Source organism: Protomyctophum bolini (genome assembly GCF_963924005.1).
Source record: "Protomyctophum bolini genome assembly, chromosome: 23".
Lineage (NCBI taxonomy): Eukaryota > Metazoa > Chordata > Actinopteri > Myctophiformes > Myctophidae > Protomyctophum > Protomyctophum bolini.
In genome coordinates this window covers 7,497,422-7,508,698 of record NC_137884.1, presented here as the reverse complement: position 1 = coordinate 7,508,698, position 11,277 = coordinate 7,497,422, and the positions used below count along the sequence as shown (strand labels likewise).

Here is an 11,277-nt window from a genome sequence, read left to right as displayed (position 1 = left end):
TAAAAAACAGATCTACAAGCTCACAACACCTCACAGCAATTTTGGGACAATCACTTGACTTGATGACTGACACCTCAACTCCTTGACGCAACAAAAGTCGAGTTATACCACTATTATTATATCTGGAAGCAAATGGGATCCGAATTAAAAAAAGACAAAAATAAAATGTAAAATACATTTCTGTCCGAGTATGGAAGTGTTGTGGAAGGCCCATTGGCAATATTTTAACTGTATATACACTGTAATCACAGGCACATGCATCACCCACACCATAATAACATTTAAATAAAAGGATAGCGATTGTGCCACTTCATGATAAAAACTAAATTAAATCAGTCAAGTTCAAATTTCACTCAACTTTTATTTAAAAAAAAATCTTTTCATTTGTTACAACAGCTTATAGTAGTAACTGAATGGGCTGTACAGGTCCATTGTATACACTGTTTTACATGTAAAGCAATCAATGTACAAAAGAAAGTAGAGTTAGTGGAAATCAAATGAGTAGGATTAACCAAATGTTGGTCACCTTGAAATATATCCTTGCAAAAGCACCATGGTATCAAAACGGATGAATGACAAAATATTCAAAAACAAACTCTCCTGTATTCCCCATCTTAATCACGGACCTCCGGTAGCATGGAGACAAAGTGCTTTCATATTATAAAATAATAAAAAATATTACACCTCACTGATCCACCTTGGATCCATCATTTTACAATTAAACAACTTTCTTGGAACTTTTCTTTTCTCCCCCAATGCTTTCTGCACAATCTGGTACGCACTGACGCACATCACTTTCCAGAGAACATCACAGAACTTGACGTGGTGACTTTTCAGTGGTGTAAAGGTGCGTACACACCAGAAGCGTGCGATTTAGTTCTGTGCAATTAATTCGCACCGATTTAAACTATAATAAAGCGACGTGTTTGTTTTGAAATTAGGTAAATTTTTCACCCCAAGTTTTTTTTACACCTGTATAAATGAGGCATTGCCAAATAAACATTTATTAATAAATAATTACGTCTTTTATTTTACAGGCTAGATTGGCTGCCAGTCTGAACACGCAGATCAGATCTGGACACTTGAAAACGGCAAATGGGGCCTTTGACTCAACTCGACACTTTCTCTCTCGACCGGGGTCTTTCTGGTTTTAGACGAACAACATGCACAGACAAAAAAACATCCTACTTTTATGAGTTTCTACGTTGACGATGTGATGATGCGTTTAGGTTTTTGTACCGGTAAATCAGTAAAACAGTACTGTTAAAGTGCAGTTAAGAGAACGAGAACCTCTCCGAACAATGTTTGATGGAAGCCTCATTTGTAATTCGTCACAATACGACCACGGTCGTACTGTATGACAAAGTATGAAATGAGGAGAAGGGTTGCAGAGGACGGGAACATTCAAACAGGGCTTGAGAACACGCACATCGAGACATCATGCAGATCAATGATTGTACCACAGGCAGTTTCTTGGCTCATTTACACGACATGAAAGAAGACACATACAGCGTCTACGATAGAGGTTAGCGGGTGAGCTGAGATACTGGTCTGGAATATACATCTGGAGACATTAAGGGTTTTGGTGAACTGGATTCCAATTCCGATCCACAGACCCGTTTCTCAAAGGAAGGCTGTATGGGCCCAATGTGTGACCTAACATTAAAAAAAAGGTGCCACATCTGTGATTAAATGGCATTTCTATCAATGAATGTTTAAACACTTCAGCCCAAAACAAGCAACAGAATCTCCTATAATAATGCTGAAATTGAGAACGTTGCACTTTGAACAGGAGATGCAGTTGGACCTTTTGAAGAATCTAATGAAGAGTTAAGGAGGTCTGCGAGTCATTGTTATACGATTGTCATCAAATCCATGCTGGTGTGTGTGAACGCTTCACTCCACAGACATTAAGATGTAGTGAAAGAGCAGCGTGAAGAGAAAACCATAAAGAAATGTCATCTTCTGGAGCACAAAAGGTATGATTTTTTACCTCTGTCTAAACATTCACTTCAGCAGACCATAATAAACCCATGCCAGACTCCACAAATTTGAGGATAATTCATTGCTGTCGAGTGGAAACCTTGTATGTCCAAAACCGTTTCTTTCTTATCATTTTAGAACGATATAAAATAGCCAACCAACACCTTGCGATGCAAGACGCTGTGAGCTTGTAGATGGTCTGTTTTCACTACTTTTGCTTCACACTCCTGTATGATGAAGTAGTGAATTAAGAAAAACAAAGAAAACATTTTTTTTAAAGATGAAATTTGGATATACAAGGTTTCTGCCTGACGATATCCAAACCAATAACAACAAAAACAAAAGCCTTGCTCGGGACAAAAGTGTTCCGACAATGCAACAAAGTTTTCCTTGAAAAATATATTTTTCCGGTCATCACAAGACGGCACAAAAAACAGAACATATTTTTTTCTTTTTTTTTTTTACAAAAGAGATTGTTGATACAAGCATAAAGGCAATAAGAATGAGTGCCACCTCAATGTAGACCGATGGTCGTAGCTGAGCATTTCGGTCTCTTCCTGCTTCCCATTCGTGAAACAAAGGCCTCAAAGTTCACATGCGGACTTGACCAGGAGGACATGGAGGGCAACTTGCCGTTGGATTGTAAAAACCTGCGATTTGGCACAAAAGTCCTTCAAAAAAAGATGGGATTGACCTGTTGCAACAGTTACGCATACACATCATTCTTGACACATAGTACAGGGAATACCCTGGCTGGATATGCTCTGCGTCTTTGACTGATCTGTCGGATAAGATTGTCACTGTGTAAGTTTTGGAGTGATATATTTCTTTTTTGTAGAAAAATATGAGGCATATTACAAAAAAAGACGGAATGAAATAAAAGTACTGCAAGAATTCAATGGATAGATTTACAATGATTTTTTTTTCCTTTCTTCTATATAGCTTATAAATATGTTATCTACACAATATGTGGTATAAAAATACTATAGCATTTGTAGTGGGCACTGGATTTTCCTTTGTGTATTCTCAAAAACGACAACGGGAAAAAAATGTATATGAAGTTGTATAAATGGTCAGGCACGAGAACTTGTCCTTGTTGGGGGGGTCACTACCCCGATTAAGTGTGTGTGTGTGTGTGTGGGGGGGGGGGGCAGTTAAAAGAAGCCTAAAAACATGGTTGTGAGGATTAAAAGCAATGAGCAGACCTCTGTAACACATGTGCTTTGGGTTGAGGTTCACCCATACAGGGTTGTCAACAGTTGCAGTCAGGCATTAATTCATAAACAAAATAAAAAAATGAATCTTGAAATCATGACACAAAAAGAGGAAAAAAAGATAGCATCAAGTCTACTTTGTGCACCAGTGGTTCTCAACCTTTTTCATGTCAAGGACCCCCAAATTAAAATGTATTTGGCCGCAGATCCCCTTCTGAAATATTTTGTGCCAGCCAGGGGCCACAGAAGAGTTAAAAAGAAAAAACTACATTAATTTCTTTCAACAAAAAAAAAAGATATAGCAATGTATAAGCTTTTGAATAGCCATTAAAAAAAAAGATTGTGATGCCATTACCCCAATCTGAGAACCACTGTTGTACACAGTAAAATCCCCAGTGTTCATTTATCCATTTGTATCTCAGACTGTGTACATAATGTGTCATGTGCACAACCAAACCTGGACACCACTCAGGATTATAATGTGTATGTGGATTGTGAATTGAAGATGTGAGCCCCATTGCATTGCACTGATCCCCATCACGGCCTGTCCACAATACAGAACGCCTTTAGAGTTGTCTTCCACGTATTTCTATGGTAAAAAAACACCTCTTCCCAGCGTCTGAGGATCGCTCTTCATCGCCGCCCATCCGTTAATTTTGGCGCGGCACTTTGAGCAGGAAACGAACGTTTGGAAAGGAGCGCCACCGCCGGTCATTTGATCCTCCTGATTGTATGAGACAACCCAACGTCGAGTCGTTACCATTATGAGAGGTCCATGTTTACATTAGTGTTGATTTTGACACAACATTTTGATTTAGTTTTAGTCTTTTGAATAAAATTTAAGTCATATTTTTGATACATGCTGAAAATAGTCAATCTATAAGCTCACAACGCATCGCACGCAACCAAATATAAAATCATCTCTTCTCCACTAACTCCTAACATTTTAGTCTTGAATTTATTTGTTTGACGAAATTGTCAGAACTGTATGTTTAGTCATAGTTTTAGTCACTATGGCTTAGTTTTTATTTAGTTTTGGTCAGTGAAAAACAGTAGTTCATCATAGTTTTAGACAAAATCAACACTGGCTGGAAACACGCTAGCCATTTGATCCTCCTGATTTTATGTTACAACCCGATAATTTACAACCCAACGTTGCGAGTCGTTACAACCATGAGAAGTCCATGTTTGTTTGAACAGTGCGCACCTCAATGGTTGATAGGTTGGCTCGCGCGCTAAGGGCATGATATCCAATGTGCTCCTCAGCTCTAAAAGCGTTCTCCAGTGGCACGTTGCCGTCTTTCAGTGTGACCCAAACAGCAAATGATGCTGATGACCACTACAGGTGAAGGGCAGTGACAACATGGACTCACATAAATATGTGCCGTTGCGTTATTGCTTCAGGTGAGACACACTGCCATATTGGTTCTGTGACCACCAGCGGAAAGAGGCCCACATCTACAATTCAAGAGTAAAAACCAAAAAAAAAAGGATACAGACAGGATAGTAGCAAACGCATTTGTAAATGAAAAAGGAGGTATAACGTGATAAAAAAGAGCCAGTACCACATTCTTCGCCACTTAAAAACAGCCACTCCTAACCCAATTTATGGGTGGGGGGGGGGACCATAGAAATGATGAGTGCTCCAGTGCTGACAAAATGGCTGCCCCCAAGCCCGAGGAGGAGCTCAATGGCGCAGCGCCTCTGAATGACATCCAGGGGGAGCTCCTCTCCTTCCCATCCCAATCCCTTAGTGCTGTGGTTTTCAAACCTTTTCATTTGAGGGTACAAATGGAACCATTAAAGGTTCCATTTGTAGGCGCTCTCAGAGTTACAGACCTGTCCATTTGGAAACCCCCTCAAGGAACCCTGAGGGTCCCCGGACCCCACTTTGAGAAGCACTATCGTAGTGTTGAGTTAATGCTAGTACATCTCATTATTTGGCATCAGATTATGTCTTGTATTCGTGTGCTTTTAGTGTGTCCTTCAGCCTGGTGAGGGAAAGTCATATTCTCATCTCCTGGAGTTTCTTTTTTTTTTTGTCTTTTTTTTAAGGCAACTTATCACGTTTGATGATTTTAATTAAAACTTTTTCTAAAAAAAAAAAAGAAAGATAAGAAAAATGTACAAATTTCAATAATACAAACCTCTATGGCATTATCGTCAGTAAACGCTGTATAGAAAATATATAAATATGCTTTTTCTTCTCTTCTTTTCAATGTACAAGTGTTCTGCTGCAGCTACGTCGATAGCTCTGATTTCATTTTATTCTTTCCATAAATTTGTGTTTTTATTTTCTCTCTCTCTGTAACTGTACAGGATGCTGGACCCGCTTCAAAATGTCCACCTCTCTCCTCCATATTTTATATACGTCTCTCTTTCCCCATTACAAAAAAAAATCATTATGCACAATTGGTATTTACAGTGAAGGGGAAGGGTGGTGAGGAGCGGAGCCTTTTGCGGGTGGGGGCACCTTAACATCGTAGGCACCTCAAAGTTACATTTGCTATTCTTTTCCAAAATGTAGGAGAGAGAAAAAGAATAAATGTATGGTTTGGAAAATGGTCTGAATTTATATAAATTATACATGATTTGAACATGCTTGGTACAATAATATCAGAGTTAAATGTACCCTTCAAAAGTTCTTGCTTATGCCCATAGTGACTGGCTAGCAACAGGTTTTGTAGCAATTGTATGTGTACTTTATATTACTTGTCATTTAAGGCCCAATAATAGTCGCTATAAATTGCTACAAAACCTGTATGTGTATATCCAATCATTTTGGGAAAAAACCGTGCATGTTCAAATCATGGATATTACTTCAGACCATTTTTCAACTATTTTCCTCCCCTTTTTAAAAAACATGTTGGAAAGAAAAGCGAATTTGATGTGCCCACAATGTTTAGACACCCCACTCTTCCCGGGGTATCCCGGGGAGGGGGGTTTGGGGGGGGGGGGGTTTAGCCAGGCTCACGAGGAGTCCGTACATGGCGAGGGGGGCGGCGGGTAGAGGTGGTGCGAGTAGCTGCGCTCCGTGTAGGGCGAGGGGGGACAGCTCTCGCAGTTCTCCTCGGCCGACAAGTACTGGCTCCGCGGCGTGGGGGGCGGCGGGAAGGGCTCCGAGTCGTAGTTAAGGTCGCTGGTGTAGCCCGCCTTGGCCACGCCGTTGGCCGAGGCGGCCATGGCGGCTCCCGCAGCGGCGGCGCCGGACTTGGGCGGCCCGGCGCGGCGCCCCGGCGTGTAGTCGCTGTCGCACACGTCCGTGCTGCATGGCGTGGTGGGCGGGGCGAAGTGTCGGTACGTGTAGGGCCTGTAGCTGTAGGAGTTGGAGAGAGAGACAAGGGAAGAAGTCAGTGTCTCTACGTGTAGGCTGTAGGACCTGTAGCTGTAGGAGTTGGAGAGAGAGAGACAAGGGAAGAAGTCAGTGTCTCTACGTGTAGGCTGTAGGACCTGTTGCTGTAGGAGTTGGAGAGAGAGACAAGGGAAGAAGTCAGTGTCTCTACGTGTAGGCTGTAGGGCCTGTTGCTGTAGGAGTTGGAGAGAGAGACAAGGGAAGAAGTCAGTGTCTCTACGTGTAGGCTGTAGGACCTGTTGCTGTAGGAGTTGGAGAGAGAGACAAGGGAAGAAGTCAGTGTCTCTACGTGTAGGCTGTAGGACCTGTTGCTGTAGGAGTTGGAGAGAGAGACAAGGGAAGAAGTCAGTGTCTCCAAGTGTAGGCTGTAGGACCTGTTGCTGTAGGAGTAGGAGTTGGAGAGAGAGACAAGGGAAGAAGTCAGTGTTTCTACGTGTAGGCTGTAGGACCTGTTGTTGTAGGAGTTGGAGAGAGAGAGACAAGGGAAGAAGTCAGTGTCTCTATGTATAGGGCAGTGGTTCCCAAACTTTTTCACGTCAAGAACCCCCAAATTGACACCAATTAGCCCGCGGACCCCCATTTGAAAAGATATGCCAGGGTCTTCCGTAAAAGAACATTTTTACGGCTCTAGCAGTGATTCTCAACCATTTACATTTCAAGGACCCTCACTTTGATATGCAATAGGCTACGGACCCCCATGTAATGGCATTTCTATCTCCGAGACCCCAATTTGTATTGTAAAATCAATGTTAATTTAACTCTGAGAGTGTACAAATGGAACCGTTCCATTTGTACACTCATTTGACGCCCTGGACTTCCTCAAGGACCCCTGGATCCCCAGACACCACTTTGGGAACCAATGTTGTAGGGCCTGTAGCTGTAGGAGTTGGAGAGAGACAAGGGAAGAAGTCAACGTCCGTTAGATCAGTGGTTTTCAACCTATCTTATATAGCATTTGAGCCCGGACCCAAAACATTAATTCAAAATAACAATTCTTCTACATTCTCTAATTGTGTAGACGTCTTGTAAATTAAGTAATGTTTAACAATAATGTAACATTTGGTTTAATTTTACACTCTCAAGAGTTAAAGACCTATAAGGGTCAATTTGGTTGCCAACTCTCCGTCATTTAGCTGGGGACCACCTGGAACCCCCTCAAGGACCACTGGTTGAAAACCACTGCGCTTGATTGTTGTACAAATAACTGCCGATTAACCAGTGACTTGCTTTTGCCGTCGAACATCGGAACATAATGAATAAAAGTTTTTTGTCCTTCTTATGTAAATAAAACATTTTGATCATGGATGAAAAGCGACACGACGCGGTACAAATGCTCACCACATTCTGTGTGTGTGTCACTGAAGCCAGTGCCGTTTCAAAATGCACGGGGAAAAGAGTAAACAAAAGGAAAGCGAAATCTCTTTGAAAGCCGGGCCCCTGAGTGCAGAAAAAAGGGGGTTGTTATAAGTGCTAGCATGTGCCTGAGGAATTCCTGCCATCTCTAGCAGGGCAGCACACTGCAATCCTGCATGGTTTCATTACATTTCCACGAAAGTCAAAGATTTCGCTGGTATGTAACACTCAATGGTTTTTATTGATTTCAGGTTGACGCCTGCGACAACCGGTCAGAGAGCTTGGCCAATTAAGTTCAGACTTTCAAGTGGAGATGGTCCAAGTAATCAACATGGTTGAGCTTTGGATAAATTATCACGATAATAATAATAATGACATTTCATTTTTGTTTAATGCGTGATATGTTTTCTAGTGGATAAATGGACAGAGAGCTAATTTTGTTAAATGTCCTTTGGATTGAGGCGACACTCGCACGTCACCACAGTATGAGCAGGATAAAAGCAACATTATCGTCGCCGTTCCTTTTCAGCAAATGTAAAACAAAGAACATGGTGGGGGGGGGGGGGGGTGCAGATGTAACAGGTGCAGATAGAAATGCGTGGGGAGCGTTGTGCAGGAATGAAGACATGTAGTTAATTAAAAAGTTAAAAAGAGAACATTTCATCTGGAGCCAGACAGTCACACTCCCTTTTCAAACGGAGATATACGGTAAACAAGCGCTTTCAATGAATGACCTGAGCTCAAGGTCTTTTCTTAGATATGAAGAGAAACAATGTGAAACAACACATTGGGGTAGGGGACGACAGATCTGCAAGCTCACATTGAGTGTGTGTGTGTGTGTGTGTGTGTGTGTGTGTGTGTGTGTGTGTGTGTGTGTGTGTGTGTGTGTGTGTGTGTGTGTGTGTGTGCGTGTGTGTGTCTACCAGGACATACCTGTAGGAGTGGTGTGTGGAGGGACTGTTGGAGGAGTAGCCTAACTCCATGGTGTACTGGGAGCGCACCGTGGCCGGTGAGGGCGGCGGGTTCAGGATCTGGGAGGGGAAACCAAAACGGAACAAACACCTTTTAGCTTTCATGTGGAACAACACATCCTCAATGCATCTCCAATCTTTCTCTTCAGTCACTCTCTAGATTCTAGAATATCATCAAAAATGTCCACAAATAAAACAAAGAAAAAGGACATGAATCTTCCACAGCTAAGCAAAAATCAATACTTTCTCATCTTTTTTTCTATTGCAAGTTTCTCTTTAGCTGTACAGTCAAATCATTACAGAAACATGTTTTCAATATCACGCCCAAATATCCATTACCATAACATGACCGTCAAATAAAATATTATATTAGTTTTTTTTTCTCTCTCTGCAGAAGTGAGATCTATTATTCCTTTCATGCGACAGTACAACCAACTGTATTCCGTGCTAGCTCTGGTTTCTTGAAACGGCATAATTGAAACAGAGGCAATTAACTGGTTAAAGTACAGGCTGGCACAGACGGGACCCTTTCCACCGGTTTCACACGCTCTGCTTTCCTCTCTGGGGAAAGAAAGGCCTGGGATTTCACACAAACACATATGGCTGTGTGTGGTTTTTACATGTTACGGCACCCCCCCCCCCTCCCCCTCCCCCCTATTAATTGGCCCAAATCTGGGCCAATTAATAGCGGAGGTAGACCATTGTGAAAAAAAGGGGCCAAACTGGGCCAAAACAAAAAAAAAGCTGCATTTTGAAACGATGCTTGGAAGAAGTGACTCAAATAGAGGTAACATTTTCCACATGGCGGAGGGCGTGACTGTTGCTGTACTTTGTGTACGCTAAGGCAGAGGTTCTCAAAGTGGGACCCCCCCCCCCTCCCCTCCCCAAGGGGTCCTTGAGAGAGGGGGTGTGGGGGTGACCTGATCTAGAAAAGGTTGGGAACCGCTGTACGTTTTAATTTAAAGAACTAGAGGTGCTCGTGGGGCCTCTACAGTGGTGCCCGTTGAAACGATGCAAGTTGGAAATGCATGCCCCACTCAGATATTATGCGTTGGAGCCTCTACCGCGGTTCCTGTTGGGCACTGGCCTACTTGGAACGATGCACGTTGGAAATGCCCGATATGGACGTCAGACGGCACAAGTTACCGGTACATTTATATTGGGGTTGTGCTCAATTATTCCTTTTCATTTAGAACACCAATGGTCGCAAAATAGACATTGTGCAGTAATGTGCACGTTCCACTGGGAAAACTGTCACAAACTAGGAATCAGCATGAGCAGATACTAGTGTCATGACATGTACTTACTGACTGAATACTTATTTTAAACCAAGTACTCCAGAACTTTAACTCAAGTGCAAATTTGACTGAGCATTGACTCAGCAACCGTCACTTGTAGCCGAGTAATATTTGACTATAGGAGTATATATACGTTGACTAATGTACTGGGGTTGAGTACTTTGTCCACCCCTGTGTGTTGTGCTAGATTCATGGTGTACATGGTATCTTACAGTCCCGCCCCCGACGAGCGGCCCGGAAGAGATTTTCCAATTCATTTTTCCCATATTTGTTTCAGAAAGTATTTTTTTAAAGACCTGTAAGCCTCAGACAAAGCCAACTCGGATGGTGACAACTTATGGCAATAAACAAAAAAAACGAACAAATAATTAGAAGAAAAAGAGGGCTTCTTATGTTGTCTTTCTTTCTAGTATATTGTTTAGACTGGTGCTAGGTTCTACACCACGGGTCATATTGTATATACGAAATATTGTATGAACTATATAATAACCCGATATAAAAGTGAATAAATAAAGATGTGTGTGGTGTAACTGCACACTGACTGTGTGTGTGTAGAAATGCATGCGTTGTGCAGGAATGAAGTAAGTAGCCTTGCCGAGGCCCATAGGGCAGGAGCCTATCTCCTGTTTCTGTAGCGTGAGGCAGCTTGATATACAAGTACACCCCCTGGACATGATGCTAGTATGTCGCAGGGACTTACCCCCAATCCAACCCTTGATGCTGAGTGTCAAGCAGGGAGGCATTGGGTCCCATTTTTTACAGTCTTTGGTATGACCCGGCCGAGGATTGAACGCCAACCTCCCAGTCTCAGGGCGGACACTCTAACCACAAGGCCACTGAGCTGGTGTGTGTAATCAAATGTAACAGGTGCAGATAGAAATGCGTGGGGAGTGTTGTGCAGGAATGAAGACGTAGTTAATTAAAAAGTTAAAAAGAGAACATTTTATCTGGAGCCAGACAGTCACACTCCCCTTTCAAACAGAGATATAAACAAGCTCTTTCAATGAATGACCTGAGCTCAAGGTCTTTACTTAGATATGAAGAGAAACAATGTGAAACAACACATGCCTGTCAGTCAACATGGATAAAAAACATTCTTCAGGTGG

General features: G+C 42.3%; 1 protein-coding gene across 1 annotated transcript in view; it reads right to left on the bottom strand.

Moving 5' to 3' along the window:
• Window positions 1-341: 341 nt before the first annotated feature.
• lrp6 (low density lipoprotein receptor-related protein 6) overlaps window positions 342-11,277 on the bottom strand; it is an 87,413-nt gene continuing 76,477 nt past the window's right edge. The window contains exons 23-24 of the mRNA XM_080757462.1: window positions 8,836-8,933; window positions 342-6,513 (exon numbers count right to left, since the gene is read on the bottom strand). Of these exons, the coding sequence (XP_080613588.1) occupies window positions 6,168-6,513; window positions 8,836-8,933 (444 nt within the window). The 3' untranslated portion in view covers window positions 342-6,167. The remainder of the gene's footprint in view (window positions 6,514-8,835; window positions 8,934-11,277) is intronic.